Source organism: Delphinapterus leucas, chromosome 5 (genome assembly GCF_059928025.1).
Source record: "Delphinapterus leucas isolate spDelLeu-1000000601 "Yukka" chromosome 5, BTC_Dleu_Yukka2, whole genome shotgun sequence".
In the NCBI taxonomy this organism is placed as follows: Eukaryota; Metazoa; Chordata; class Mammalia; order Artiodactyla; family Monodontidae; genus Delphinapterus; species Delphinapterus leucas.
Window position 1 is genome coordinate 66,970,688 of NC_143133.1, and position 16,899 is coordinate 66,987,586.

A 16,899-nucleotide genomic window follows, 5' to 3' on the forward strand; every position below is an offset into this window, starting at 1 on the left:
GTAGATTTTTTGATATTGGCCATTCTGACCAGTTTGAGGTGATACCTCGTTGTAGTTTTGATTTGCATTTCTTTAATAATTAGTGATGTTCAACATCTTTTCATGTGTTTGTTGGCCATCTGTATGTCTTCTTTGGAGAAATGTATTTTTTTATTTCAAAAATTGTAATTATAATACTTAATTCTCACTGATGAATAAAAGAGCCAATGTCTGTAAACCACTTAACACATCACTATTATTATTTTCAGGAAGGTATTAATTTTCAGAAAAAATGATTCTAAATTAATTGAAAAATATACTAGAAATATTTCCATAGATATCTTGTCAGTCTTGGTAAACTGTGCCAAGTAATAGAATGATTAATTAATTTCCACTTGCATGGAATTGGATGTGGAGTTATGTTTTAAAAGTAACAAACTCATATGTGACATTCTTAGCCAAATACCAGCCAGGAAAATACTATTTCCTAAGAATGTTGATACTTAAGGAAATATACTCCCTTTTGTGGACACAAGAGTTTCATTATAGGCCAAGTAATAATTGGAAAGCTTTTGATAGAAAACTGCAGGGAATAAGATCTTTGGAATATGTAAATGCAGTGCAGACAGGTCAGGTTGGGAGTTACCCTGGTAAATGTCTCAAGTCTCAGGATGGGAGGAATCTAAGTTTTCCCTAAAACTTGCTGACTAGGCTGAGATCCCCATCCTGCTGCTGCTCCCCAAGAGCAGAGAGGACACCATCTGATTTCCTTGTCCTCCCTGTAGGATCTCACACTTAGGTTCAGCAAGGACAAGATCAGGTGGAGGGTGGGGATGTGGAACCCCATGGAGAAGCAAGGGATTTTGGCTATTGTATCTGCTCAGTCCGTAGCACAGGAACCAGAGGTCTCCTCCCCAGGAAACCAGCTGAGGGCCGGCCACGTGGACCTGTGGGTGGAAGCCACATTGAGTAGCCACAGTGAGAGGGATGGAGATACTCAGCTCCCAGTTCTTTGTTAGAGAGCAGAGTTTTTTCCCATCTTAAGCACTTGGTCTACCACCTGTGCACTCGGCACCCAGGTGTCTCCAAGAGCATCAGCTCTCAGGCCTTTAGTTACATTGCTTGATGTGAGCAGAGCCTGAGTTTCTCCTGAAACATGGAATCTGCTCCCAATGTACTGATGGTGCTGGAATGATTTGGCTGAGGAGAGCAAATTTCATATATCTAGGGGTAGTGTGATAGTCCTTTCCTGGTCTGTGCATGGTATTCTAAACAGTGAACTAAGGCACCCTGCTAAGGTAAGAAAAGATCTGGGAAGCAGATGTATGATAGCTGCGCTGGTACATTCATATTCTTTGGAGTCACTGGGGTACATTTTCTTTGAAGAAAAATGAGCCACATGTTCTCCTTACTGCTTACTTCACGTACCAAATTCCCTGAGGCTTCTCCCATTTTAGCTTAGCTAACTCATAAAAGAAATAGAATGTAGCAAAAGTAAAATATTACCAGTTATTGCGCTTTAGGCTTTAATGTTTTGTTTTGGTGCTTTCCTTACGTTGTTCTCATGTCTGTATTACTGGCAAAACCACCGACAAATGAAAGAATATAACTTGCCTCATAGGGCTACATGTGTTCTCTGTAACCCTGTGTATTCATTCATTGTACTTTGTTAATTTATCAAGTTGACATTCCTGATGGTGATTAAGATGATCTGAGTTATGTAAAATAAACTGAAGTAAATGAAACCCAGAACTGAAGGCTCCTGTACATCTCTGCCTGACTTGCCTACCCTTAGAAACCTCACTTAATCTTCAAGGTCCAGATCAAATGCTACCAACATCAGAAAGTCTTTTCCATAAGCAGATCTTTTTTCCTCCCTGCTGTGATCTCCTGGCTCATCTTTTCTGCATCATTAACATTTGGCAGTTATTTCCCATTCTACATTGTGGGTTACTTGGTTGTGTGTTTACATAAAAAAATTGTAATCTCCTAACACTAGGGCCTTTTTATTTTTTAAATTAGTCTTTGTGTTTTCCACCCTACCCAGCACAAAGAGAAATCCAAGAAGTATTTTTTATGTGATGGTATTTCTATTTGTCTTGTTGATTGATCAAAAATGGATTCCACACCTATTTGCCAGGGATATGATGTGAAAAAGGCAGATGTGGTCTCTGCCTTTGATTAGAAATAATAACTTTGGGGAAATGAGCTGCTGACTGGAGTGGTGAGCAGCCTTGCTGAGCGTCAGAGGAGTGACCTAATACAGCTAATCTGCAAGGACTGAAAAGTGAATTACAACAGGAGAAAATCAGACTTCTATGCAGTGGATGCTTGATGCATTTTTATAAGCCTAAGCCGTGTGGCTGACAGGGTCTTGGTGCTTCGGCCAGATGTCAAGCCTGAGTCTCTGAGGTGGGAGAGCCGGGTTTAGGACATTGGCCCACCAGAGACCTCCCAGCCCCATGCAATATCAAATGGCGAAAGCTCACCCAGAGATCTCCATCTCAATGCTAAGACCCAGCTCCACTGAACGACCAGCAAGCTACAGTGCTGGACACCCTATGCCAAAGAACTAGCAAGACAGGAACACAACCCCATCCATTAGCAGAGAGGCTGCCTAAAATCATATTAAGTTCACAGACACCCCAAAACACACCGCCAGACGCAGTCCTGCCCACCAGAAAGACAAGGTCCAGCCTCATCCACCAGAAGACAGGCACTCGTCCTCTCACCAGGAAGCCTACAAAACCCACTGAATCAACCTACCCACTGGGGGCAGACACCAAAAACAACGGGAACTACAAACCTGCAGCCTGTGAAAAGGAGACCCCAAACACAGTAAGGCAAGCAAAATGAGAAAACAGAGAAATATACAGCAGATGAAGCAGCAAGGTAAAAATGCACCAGACCAAACAAATGAAGAGAAAATAGGCAGTCTGCCTGAAAAAGAATTCAGAGTAACAATAGTAAAGAGGATCCAAAATCTTGGAAATAGAATGGAGAAAATACAAGAAACGTTAAACAAGGACCTAGAAGAACTAAAGAGCAAACAAACAATGACGACAAACACAATAAATGAAATTTAAAATTCTCTAGAAGGAGTCAATAGCAGAATAACTGAGGCAGAAGAAAGGAAAGGATAAGTGACCTGGAAGATAAAAGAGTGGAAATAACTACCACAGAGCAGAATAAAAACAAAAAATGAAAAGAATTGAGGACAGTCTCAGAGACCTTTGGGATAACATTAAACACACCAACATTCGAATTATAGGGGTCCCAGAAGAAAAATAGAAAAACAAAGGGACTGAGAAAATATTTGAAGAGATTATAGTTGAAAACTTCCCTAATATGGGAAAGGAAATAGTCAATCAAATCCAGGAAGTGCAGAGAGTCCCATACAGGATAAATCCAAGGAGAAACATGCCAAGACACATATTAATCAAACTGTCAAAAATTAAATACAAAGAAAAAATATTAAAAGCAGCAAGGGAAAAGCAACAAATAACATACAAGGGAACCCCCATAAGGTTAACAGCTGATCTTTCAGCAGAAACTTCGCAAGCCTAAAGGGAGTGACAGGACATATTTAAAGTGATGAAAGGCAAAAACCTACAAGCAAGATTACCCAGCAAAGATCTCATTGAGATTCGATGGAGAAATTGAAACCTTTACAAACAAGCAGAAGCTAAGAGAATTCAGCACCACCAAACCAGGTTTACAACAAATGCTGAAGGAACTTCTCTAGGCAGGAAACATAGAGAAGGAAAAGACCTATAGTAACGAACCCAAAACAATTAAGAAAATGGTAATAGGAACATACATATCAATAATTACCTTAAATGTAAATGGAATAAATGCTCCAATCAAACGACAGAGACTGGCTGAATGGATACAAAAACAAGACCCATATATATGTTGTCTACAAGAGACTCACATCAGACCCAGGGACACATACAGACTGAAAGTGAGGGAATGAAAAAGGATATTCCATGTGAATGGAATTCAAAAGTAAGCTGGAGTAGCAATTCTCATATCAGACAAAATAGACTTTAAAATAAAGACTAATACAAGAGACAAAGAAGGACACTACATAAAGATCAAGGGATCAATCCAAGAAGAAGATATAACAATTGTAAATATTTATGCACCCAACATAGGAGCACCTCAATACATAAGGCAAATGCTAACAGCCATAAAAAGGGAAATTGACAGTAACTCAGTAATAGTAGGGGACTTTAACATCCCACTTTCACCACTGGACAGATCATCCAAAATGAAAATAAATAAGGAAACACAAGGTTTAAATGACACATTAAACAAGATGAACTTAATATTTATAGGACATTCCATCCAAAAACAACAGAATACACTTTCTTCTCAAGTGCTCATGGAACATTCTCCAGGATAGATCATATCTGGGGCACAAATCAAGCCTTAGTATATTTAAGAAAATTGAAATCGTATCCAGTATCTTTTCTGTCCACAATACTATAAGACTAGATATCAATTACAGGAAAAAAAATCTGTAAAGAATAGAAACACATGGAGGCTAAACAATACACTACTAAAGAACAAAGAGGTCACTGAAGAAATCAAAGGGGAAATGAAAAAATACCTGGAAACAAATGACAATGAAAACACGATGACCCAAAACCTATGGGATGCAGCAAAAACAGTTCTAAGAGGGAAGTTCATAGCAATACAATCCTACATCAAGAAACAAGAAAAATCTCAAATAAGTCACCTAACTTTAAACCTAAAGCAATTAGAGAAAGAAGAATAAAAAAACCCTAAGTTAGCAGAAAGAAAGAAATCATAAAGATCAGATCGCAAATAAATGAAAAAGAAATGAAGGAAACGATAGCAAAGATCAATAAAACTAAAAGCTGGTTCTTTGAGAAGATAAACAAAATTGATAAACCATTAGCCAGACTCATCAAGAAAATAAATGAGAAGACTCAAATCAATAGAATTAGGAATGGAAAAGAAAAAGTACCAAGTGACACTGCAGAAATACAAAGGATCATGAGAGATTACTACAAGCAACTATATGCTAATAAAATGGACAATCTGGAAGAAATGGAAAAATTCTTAGACAAGCACAGCCTTCCAAGGCTGAACCAGGAAGAAATAGAAAATATAAACAGACCAATCACAAGCACTAAAATAGAAACTGTGATTTAAAATCTTCCAACAAACAAAAGCCCTGGACCAGATGGCCTCACAGAAAAATTCTATCAAACATTTAGAGAAGATCTAACACCTATCCTTCTCAAACTCTTTCAAAATATAGTAGAGGGAGGAACACTCCCAAATTCATTCTACGTGGCCACCATCACCCTGATACCAAAACCAAACAAAGATGTCAGAAAGAAAGAATACTAGAGCCCAGTGTCACTGATGAACATAGATGCAAAACTCCTCAACAGAATACTAGGAAACAGATTCCCACAGCACATTAAAAGCATCATACACCATGATTAAGTGAGGTTTATCCCAGGAATGCAAGGATTCTTCAATATACCCAAATCAATCAATGTGATAAACCATATTAACAAATTGAAGGAGAAAAACCATATGATCATCTCAATAGATACAGAAAAAGCTTTCAACAAAATTCAACACCCATTTATAATAAAAACCCTCCAGAAAGTAGGCATAGAGGGAACTTACCTCAATGTAATAAAGGCCATATATGACAAACCCACAGCCAACATCGTTCTCAATGGTGAAAAACTGAAACCATTTCCACTAAGATCAGGAAAAAGACAAGGTTGTCCACTTTCACCACTATTATTCAACGTAGTTTTGGAAGTTTTAGCCACAGCAATCAGAGAAGAAAAAGAAATAGAAGGAATCCATATCAGAAAAGAAGAAGTAAAACTGTCACTGTTTGCAGATGACATGATACTATACATAGAGAATCCTAAAGATGCTACCAGAAAACTACTAGAGCTAATCAATGAATTTAGTAAAGTAGCAGGATACATAATTAATGCAGAGAAATCTCTTGCATTCCTATACACTAATGATGAAAAATATGAAAGAGAAATTAAGGAAACACTCCCATTTACCATTGCAACAAAAAGAATAAAATACCTAGGAATAAACCTACCTAAGGAGACAAAAATCCTGTATGCAGAAAATTATGAGACACTGATGAAAGAAATTAAAGATGATACAACTGATGGAGAGATGTGCCATGTTCTTGGATTGGAAGAAGCAACATTGTGAAAATGACTATACTACCCAAAGCAATCTACAGATTCAATGCAATCCCTATCAGACTACCAGTGGCATTTTTCACAGAACGAGAACAAAAAATTTCACAATTTATATGGAAACATAAAAGACCCTGAATAGCCAAAGCAATTATTGAGAAAGAAAAACAGAGCTGGAGTAATCAGGCTCCCAGACTTCAGACTATACTACCAAGCTACAGTAATCAAGACAGTATGGTACTGGCACAGAAACAGAAATATAGATCAATGGAACAGGATAGAAAGCCCAGAGATAAACCCATGCACCTATAGTCCACCTAATTTACAACAAAGGAGGCAAGAACGTACAATGGAGAAACGACACCCTCTTCAATAAGTGGTGCTGGGAAAACTGGACAGCTACATGTAAAAGAATGAAATTAGAACACTCCCTAACACCATACACAAAAATAAACTCAAAATGGATTAAAGACCTAAATGTAAGGCCAGACACTATAAAACTCTTAGAGGAAAACTTAGGAAGAACACTCTATGACATAAATCACAGCAAGATCCTTTTTGACCCACCTCCTAGAGTGATGCAAATACAAACAAAAATAAACAAACGGGGCCTAATGAAACTTAAAAGTTTGCACAGCAAAGGAAAGCACAAACAAGATGAAACGACAACCCTCAGAATGGGAGAAAATATTTGCAAACAGAGCAACTGACAAAGGATTAATCTCCAAAATATACAAGCAGCTTATGCCACTCAATATCAGAAAAACAAACAATCCAATCCAAAAATGAGCAGAAGACCTAAATAGACATTTCTCCAAAGAAGATATACAGATTGCTAACAATCACATGAAAGGATGCTCAACATCACTAATCATTAGAGAAATGCAAATCAAAACTACAATGAGGTATCACCTCACACCAGTCAGAATGGCCATCATCAAAAAATCTACAAACAATAAATGCTGGAGAGGGTGTGGAGAAAAGGGAACCCTCCTGCACTGTTGGTTGGAATGTAAATTGATACAGCCACTATGGAGAACAGTATGGAGGTTCCTTAAAAAACTGAAAATAGAACTACCATACGACCCAGCATTCGCACTGGTGGGCATATACCCTGAGAAAACCATAATTCAAAAAGAGTCATGTACCACAATGTTCATTGCAGCTCTATTTACAATAGCCAGCACATGGAAGCAACCTAAGTGTCCATCGACAGATGAATGGATAAAGAAGAAGTGGCACATATATACAATGGAATATTACTCAGCCATAAAAAGAAACGGAATTGATTTATTTGTAGTGAGGTGGTTGGACCTAGAGTCTGTCATACAGAGTGAATTAAGTCAGAAAGAGGAAAACAAATACTGCCACACATATATATGGCATCTAAAAAAAAAAAAGTTTCTGAAGAACCTAGGGGCAGGACAGGAGTAAAGAAGCAGACGTAGAGAATGGAGTTGAGCACTCGGGGAGGGGGAAGGGTAAGCTGGGACAAAGTGAGAGAGTGGCATGGACATATATACACTACCAAATGTAAAATAGATAGCTAGTAGGAAGCAGCTGCATAACACAGAGAGATTAGCTCGGTGCTTTGTGACCACCTAGAGGGGTGAGATAGGGTGGGTGGGAGGGAGACGCAAGAGGGAGGAGATGTGGGGATATATGTATATGTATAGCTGATTCACTTTGTTATAGAGTAGAAACCTACATACCACTGTAAAGCAATTATACCTCAATAAAGATGTTATAGACAAAAAAAAAAAAGAACCAGACCATGCTGGCACCCTAATCTTGGCCTTCCCGCCTCTAGAACTGTGAAAATTTTTCTGTTTTCTTTAAAAATAATTTAAAAAAAGGAAGAATAACTTCTTCCTTCTATGGCCTCTATGGCTGCATGTTGAGAAGTAGAGTGGGAGAAGGTTAAGAAGAGGCTGGAAAGGAAAGGAAAATGGGGTAGTTCAAAGAAACATGATTAGTTTGTTGGAAAGTGCGTATATCATCCCAGTTCTCATTTTCACAGACAAGTTTTTTTTTTAAACATCTTTATTGAAGTATAATTGCATTAGAATGGTGTGTTAGTTTCTGCTTTATAACAAAGTGAATCAGCTATGCATATACATATATCCCCATATCTCCTCCCTTTTGCGTTTTTAGGTAAAGTTATCTTTTTTTTTTTTTTTTCGGTACGCGGGCCTCTCACTGCTGTGGCCTCTCCCGTTGCGGAGCACAGGCTCCGGACGCGCAGGCTCAGCGGCCATGGCTCACGGGCCCAGCCGCTCCGCGGCATGTGGGATCTTCCCAGACCGGGGCACGAACCCGCGTCCCCTGCATCGGCAGGGGGACTCTCAACCACTGCGCCACCAGGGAAGCCCAGGTTCTCATTTTTAAGCAGAGTTTTACTCCATTGACTCGAGTAATTCCCCTGTGTTCAAATTCCCACTCTGCTTTCTCTCTGGGTGACCTTGCAATTGTTATTTAATCTCACAGAGGCTCAATTTCTACCATTAAGTGAGCCTAGCACATCAGATTAGATGATGTTGGATGCCTGGCTCCTAATATGTGCTTAATTACTGTGGGTGGTTATTAATTTTATTATTATTATCATTATTATTAGCTGCTGTTATCTTAATAGCATTAAGGAGGGCATGTCCTTAAGGACATAGATTCTAAGGATTCTGAGTGGGGCATGTCCAGGACTGCCTGGAATAGGGCAGAGGCAGCCCAGGCTGGGGATTTGCTCAGAGGCTTCCTTTCCCAGGTGGCTGGCTTAGGCTCCCTGAACAGCTCTGAAAGGTGTGCTGGAACCTTCCATCTCTGGACTTCGTCTGACAGGCATGGATGGACTTCCCAGTACTCACCTTCTGCTGGCAGTCCTCCTTTTGCCCACAATTAGCCTTACTAGATGGGAGAGTATGTGAAAGGAGAGAGAAATTTCCTCTCCTCTTTGGCCTTCTGGTTCTGAGTTTACTTAGATCTGAAGGGAAAAACCCTGTTCAGTATTTTGTGAGTTAAACTTTCCTGGCTAGAACTTTGTTTTCTCAAATACTAACAAAATGGATTTTCTTTCTCCCCTACCCTCTCTTGTTAATAGGGTGCTGAGAAAATTTTGTCAATGAATGAATCAGGAGAACTGCAAGATCTCTTAACCAAAATTGAGGTAATTGTGCTTTTAGCAACTTATTTTTAGTAATCAAAACATTCAACACACTCTGATTGTAATTGAGTTTTCCTAATTGAATTTTTCTCTGTGTTCTTACAAATATGTAACAGGATACATGTGGCGGTTTTAATTTGCTACCACCTACGGTGAGGTTTCCTCCAGCTAGAGTGACTTTAGTGTTAGTGTCTAACAACCTCGTAGTATTAGGTGAAAATTCCAGTCGGCTTTATTAGAGCCTAATTCTCTGTTATAGAGATGTTGATGAGGTGTTTCATGTCAGGCCATTATCTTGAAGCACATATAAAATTTTTTATTTAAATTATTTTATTTTTCCTACAGACCAGCTCATCATTTCTAAAGATTAGAGAAAAAGTTATTTCTGCAAAAGTGCACCTTTTAATTTTGTTCCTATATTTATAATGACAACATCTGAGAAATACTTATTCAAATATATGATGTATCAAATGAATATGCAACCAGGAAGCCGTTAATACCTCTCTGCTCCAGTATTTTATCAGCCTACTTCTCTCTGTATGTAGGATAATATATATATATATATATATATATATATATATATATATATATATTATAGTCTAAACTGGGACACCTTAAGAGTGAAAAGGGTGCATTAATAATTATTCTGCGGCAGTGAACCTGAACCCAGACTTTCCCAGTGGAACTATGCAATATGGTTACATGGTATCTATTGTGCCACACCAGCTCTTTTTGGTCCAGTCTCCTTTGCTGACCTCATTTCTGATTCTCTACCATTCCTTCCACTTCGTGGTTTTTTACCACCATTCTTTTGTGCAAGCCTGCTATTGTTCCATTTCCTCATTCCCTTTCACCATCTTCAAGGCCCATCTGCAGTATCACCTCTTCCCCACATCATTCCTGATCTCTCACACCTTTGCATTCCTGTATCCCTCTTTTTCTTAGGTGCTTATCAAAGTCTTTTAATTTTTGTATTACTTGTCTTTGGGCATTTAATTCATGTCCCAAATGAACTATATACTACTTGGCGTTAGGAATCATGTTTTATTCATATAGTAATTTTACCGAGAAAGACAAACACAATGAGGGTGTGTACTTGATAATCTAAAATTCCTCTCAGCTCTAAAATCTGTATGGGTGGGTTCATTTCTTTCCTTTTGTCCCTGTACTCTACTCCAACTCCATGAAACCATCAATTTGGGTTTATATGTATGTTTTATTTAAGTGATTTAACTTGGTTAATATGTATTATTATTTTCTCTGCACATTTTTACTCTTACAAATGATGTCATGTAATGTACCTAATTGTGTTTCAAATTATTTTCTTAGGCACTATGCTTTTAAGAACCATCTGTATTGCTATGCGAACCTTTAATCCATTTCCTCTAACTGCTGTGTACTTTCCCACAACAGCACTGTTGAATAGAACTTCCTTTGATGATGGAACTGTTTTATATCTGTACTATCCAAAACAGTAGTCACTGGCTGCATGTGGCTATTGAGTGCTTAGAATGTAGCTAGTGTGACTAAAGAACCGAATTTTTAATTTTATTTAACTTTACTTGATTTAAGTTTAAATTCGAGCCAAGTAAAATTAAATACAAATTTTAAAATAAATAAAATAATTAACCATATCTGACTGATGGCTCCTATTTTGGACAATGCAGCTGCATGGAGCCCACCCGGTATTTTTTATCTACTCATTTTTTCCACTGATGTCCTCTAACTTCTCCCTCAAACAAACAGTGCTGCAAGGAGCAACCTTGACCATGTTTGCTTGTGGATTTCTCTGAGAGTAGGAATCGCTGGGTAATAGCTTATGCATACCCGCAGTTTTTCAGGTGGTGCCAGATGGCTCTCCATGATGCTCACAGCATCCAACACTCCCTCCTGTGGAGAAAGAGGTTTCGTATGTTCCCACATTCCTGGCAATGTTTTACATTGTTCTCCAATTTTCTGTTCTCTAATTTTTGCCAGGGTCGTAAGTATAGAGAGATATTGCCTTATTTTAATTAATGTTTTTCTGATAACCATTGAGTTTGGGCATTTCCTTGTATGCTTGTTAAATTTTTAAGTTTCTTCTTCTGTAAGTTGTGTATTCTTATCCTTGCCCATGAAAAGTGTTGGAATTGTCTTTTTTGTTGTTGTTGTTGATTCTCAGAAGATCCTTCTATATTCTAGATATTAGCTTTTTTTTTTTTTTTTTTTTTTGCGGTACGTGGGCCTCTCACTGTTGTGGCCTCTCCCGTTGCAGAGCACAGGCTCTGGACGCACAGGCTCAGCGGCCATGGCCACGGTTATCAGCCTACTTCTCTCTGTTTTGTGTCCCCTGCGTCGGCAGGCAGACTCTCAACCACTGCGCCACCAGGGAAGCCCCCCGTGCCAATTTTTTATTACAGTAAATCCCCATATGTACCTGGGTCTTTTTCTGAGCTTTCTAATCCGTTCCATTGCTCTATTTGTTCCTATTGTATCAATATCCTACTGTTGTTATTTCTGTGATTTAAAAGCATCTTTTAGAGTCTTATGAAGTGAATGTCCCTCATTACTCTTCTTTTTAAAGGTTGACGATTGACTTAGCTATTCATGGACTTTATTTTTTTGAGTCTATAATTTCTTAATTCTGCAACTTGATTAACACCACCATGCTATATATTAACATAACCTCTCTCTTTCTCTCAGTTCAAAGAATTTTGAAGGAGGATTTTATGCTCTTCATTAAGTCTGTCTCAATTCTACAGATGACATAAATAAGCCAGAAACATTTAAAACTATTCTTAATGTTGAAATATATACAATAGTACGGTACTGGCTTCTACCGTTCATAGGATTTATAAGGTGTTATAACTCTGTTGGGCTGCTTTGTCCATATAACAAAACTGGTAGAGAATTTGCAGCCATCCAGAAAGTCCTGAACTCTGCCTGTGAGGGGCCTGGGGTTTAAGGCAAACTCACCCAGGCAAAGAGACTGGCCTTGGAGAAGCAGTTGGAAGAACCAGGAAAAGTGGTTAAAGGACAAGATTCAGATCCAAACCCATTCCATTCTTCTGGTTGGCTTTTGGCAATGAAACAGGAGTTTAATATTCCTGAGGTAGGAAACATTGGAGTCCTTACTAAGTAGCAATATTCTTGGTATTATACGTATTAGGTTATTGAAACCTTACCATAACTCTGCAAGGTGGGTTCTATTATTATCCTTGTTTTACAGACAAGAGAATGGAGGCACAGAGGATTAAATCACTTGCTCCAGACCTTGCAAATAGTGTTTGATTCATGATTTTAATGAGCCTGACTCCATAATCTTAACTGTGAATCTATGCGGCCATCACTCTCAAATTAAGTGTCATATAGGTATCTGGGAAATCTGATCAAATGTGGCAGGACCCAAGGCCCAGATGAGAAGTTTACTGGGAGGTAGGCAGAGTACTAGGTCCAGGAAACAGACTGAATTTTAACGCTTGGATCTTATGCTAGTGTGGCATTGTGGAAGAGGGGGAAATTGGCAATAACTTCGGAGAGAACCCAGACAGCTCCTACTAAGTTCTAACTTGCTGTTACTTGGGTGCTGCATAATTCATCACCCTGGTCTTTGTAATTCAGGCCCCAGTTTTCAGCAGTTACCCCAGTAATGAAGAGGAAAGAGGCTTAGCATCTGCAGCTGGGTCATCAGAAATGGTGTCAGCAAATCAAATTTCAAGTTTTCTGGCCCAAGAATTCTAGCATACTTCCCATCTAAGTGAAAATTGCTCGGGGAACCTGAGGGGGCCTGATTCGCTGATGAAGACTTGTCAGTGGCCTCAAACATGAGGAGCTGGCTAAAGACAGCAGAAGCAAGTGAAATATGTCACTAGCTGGTATGAGACTTGGATTTAATAAGGCTACCTGTACCAGTGCGGGTTCTGCTCCTGGGACAGTTGGCGGGGGATCTTCCCAGTGACATATGAGCTCCACGTGGACACAGATTCTTGTCTATTTTGTTCTGTTCTTTACCTCTAGCACCTAGAACAGGAATTGGAAAATAATGGGCACCCAATAATTATTTGTTGAGTGAATAGATGAATGAATCCTCTATCATCCAAGGTTTTTTTTTTGTCTGTTTTGTTTTTTTGTTTGTTTTTGAGAAGGCAAAGCAGTTAATCAATGAAAAAGAAGAGAAAAAGAATTATTTTATGTAAGAGAAGGCTTGGGTGAAAAAGATGAATAAAAACACCATTTGGGGGGTAAATTTTATTTATATATTTATGTATTTACTCATATTAATAAACAGGCTAAAGATCAAAAGCAAAGAGATGTCTAAGGATTTCCCCCAAACAATAACCGAGATGGATAGCTGGTCCTGATGTTGCCCACACAGAGGAAGTCAGGGCATCCCTGAGATGATTAGCAATCACCTTGTTATGGCAGGTACTGGATTAAATATCTCAGATGGTAGAGAAGCTCTAAGTAAGCTTCTGCCTTGCTGTTTTTTTTAAAGATATGAGCAAACCTTTTGTTGTCATTGCTGGTGAGATTGCCAACATAGTGTCCACTTTTGTACATTTTTCCTTGTAAAGCCTGATTTGTTATTTATGAAGAACAGAGGTAAGATTCCCAGCTATACACTGAGGATGCTGGAAATGGCACAGGCTGTCTGTACAAGGCATTGGAGCTATCAAAGACTGGCCTGACCCCCCCTGGAGAAGCACCATTCTGGGTGATGTTGCTTCTCCGTGGGGTGGGTGGCCGCAGCATGTTCAGAGACTACAGCAGCAGAGTACCACCTACTCACCTGGGAAATCAGGCCAAGTGCTCTGGCTGCCTCTCTCTGGAATTGGAACATCTTTTTAAGTAGGGTTGTGGCAGTACATCCCATTGGGTCAAGAATCAGACTCATACATCTGGCTTATGCATTCGGGAATATAAGCAACTAATTTCCTCTGTGTCAGCATTTTGTTCAGGGGCTTCTTTCCCAGCTCTGCAAATTGAGACTGCTAGGAACTCTAATTATCAGGAACGATTCTGTTTATTAAGAGCTAGGTCAGACAGAGAGTCATTTATTAGGCACTTAACAAGAATTTGCTGAATTAAATTATTGAATATAGTTTAAAACAAAATACATAGAAAAAGGTGAGTCATCCCGAGATGATTATAGGCCAAGTGTTCACTCTTTGATAATCTGTTACATGGAGTGAGTCTGCTTCATAGACAAGCTGGATGATGGGGTTTATGGTCATGGAGACTCAGATAAATTGCTTCCTCTTTGGTAAAATACTTAAGAGATTTTCTAGCTCTCCTAAAATAAGGTTAGATGATCTGAGTTCAGAAATAAGAAGTGCATTCATTTCCTGATCTTGAAGAAAACACTGAAGACCCTTGATCTTAGCATCCTGTTCCTATGTTATATAACAGCAAAAACTCTTTATATTTATGAAATTTGAGTTTGTGCTACAAAGGAAACCCATTTGACAGTCATTCATGAACTCCCCCCTTCTCCCCTTGGTCCTTTGTTAGAGACTAGGGAATGCTTGGGGGCTTCAGTTCAGATGACTGCAGTATGGAGTGGACGTATTCGAAGACCACAAATAAATTTCCTAAAATAAAATTAATATATGAATACAAAAAGCTACATCATCATTTTTAAATGGAATCACAAATAGACCAAGACCATCCTCAAATAATGTCATCAGAATCTCTGCAACACTATGATGAGATCTGCCTTTTACTCAAAGGGTTGTTGAGAAGATTTAATGAGTGAATCATGTAAAGTGAATAGAACATTGCCTGGTACGTAGTAACCACTCAATAAGATTAGTCATTATTAATCATTATTTCACTAATAAATCCTTATTTGTAGCTGAGAGCTACTACTAAGAGAACAGGGAGGTCTCTGGTTCACTGCTATATCCCCTACACCTTGCACAGTTCCTGGCAATGTGGACTAATTTGTGGAATGAGACCACTGAGTTTTATTTTTTAAAATTCCCTTGCCAAGAATATATGAACAGAAAGAGGTAAAAGGGAGGATGATTTTGCGCTCCTTTTTTCTTGAATTCCATCCCCAAGGGACATGCCTCTACCCAAACCACTATTCAGAAAAGGGGCACTCTGTAGATTTAGTTCTCTTACTGGGTGCTATTCTCAGCCAAGTCTGCCTGGTTTCAAGCTTTGCTGGGCTCCAGGACACTGAAGAGCTACCCTAGATTTCTTAATTGCTTGAAGGTCAAAGTGTCTCTTGTTAACCTCTTCATTGAAAGTGGAAGTCTGTTTTGTTACTACCAATAATGACTGTTGTTAACTTCAGTTATTCCTGCTTCCTCCAACCTGGAACACTGTTCAAATTTGGGGAATTTTTTAGCTCTTTTTCCATCTTGCACTGAGGGCAAAGCTGTCTACTGAGGTATTGGACTTAGGACACAGGAACATGTAGTATAAGCCAGCTCTTTCTCATTGTTGGAACTCTTTTAAGTTGGAACCAGAGTTCCAATATAACAAAAGCGCTCTTTGAAGGAGATGGCTAGGAATGACTGAATTATTTACTATTATTAGAAGAACAAGTGGAATAGCTTATACTGGGTGATGTAACAGGAGTAAGATTTCTGGAGGCTAGTGGAACACTGGGGGAGCCTTAGTGGGTCCCCTCAAGACCCACTCCCACCCCCACCCCACTTCTGCTTCATTTGCAGCATTTATCCTTTTAAGTGTTTTATGTTTTGGGAATCCCATGTAATATATTATTGGGAAAAAATGGATGTAGGTAAAGGTTGAAAGCTACTCTTAAAGAGGAAAGGGCATGCATATAGTTCTTGAAGAGAGTTCTCTAATTTCTAATTTTCAAATTCCACTGTGACCTGAACATTTTTTTTAACTCATTAAGAGACTTTGTTTCATCATTTGTGAAATGAGATAGTCTCTATTACGTCAGGTTCGTGTGAGAATTGGGTATAGACACTACATCTTATGTAAGCTATCCCTTTTCTCTCCCAAGTTTATGGCTGAAACAGCTAATTTTTCCTGAGTGGAAGTGGCCTCAGAATCTTTCCAATACTGTGCTCCAAGACATCAGAATTTTCACGTGAACTGAAACACATTTACTCTCCCTTTCTTACAGTGGTAACACTTTAGACCAGAAGACTAAGTATAGAAGTGTTTAAATAAAATGACTCTATGAATGGTAGAAAATGGTTGTGTCATGTGACCACAAGCAATTTAACTTGAGGCAGCAGCTAATAAAAATCTCTTCAAATAAGGATTTATTAGTGAAATAATAACTAATCATGTCTTGTTAAGTAGCCACAATGTGCCAGGCAATATTCTATTCACTTTACATGAATTAACTCATTAAATTGTTGAGACAATTTAATGAGTGAATTAAAGTAAAAGACATATCTTTAAAGTAAAAGACATATCTTTAAAGTAAAAGACATATCTCATCATGGCATTGCACAGATTCTGACATTGTTTTATTTTATTTATTTATTTTTCTTATTATTCTATTACTTCCTGTTCTTGATCAGTTGAATCAACTGATTTTACCATCTTACAAATATAAAATTAACAGATGTTTTA

General features: G+C 38.5%; 1 protein-coding gene across 1 annotated transcript in view; it reads left to right on the forward strand.

Annotated features, from left to right (window-relative positions):
* GRXCR1 (glutaredoxin and cysteine rich domain containing 1) overlaps positions 1-16,899 on the forward strand; it is a 173,047-nt gene that overhangs the window by 145,413 nt on the left and 10,735 nt on the right. The window contains exon 3 of the mRNA XM_089911863.1: positions 9,292-9,357. Within this exon, the coding sequence (XP_089767989.1) occupies positions 9,292-9,357 (66 nt within the window). The remainder of the gene's footprint in view (positions 1-9,291; positions 9,358-16,899) is intronic.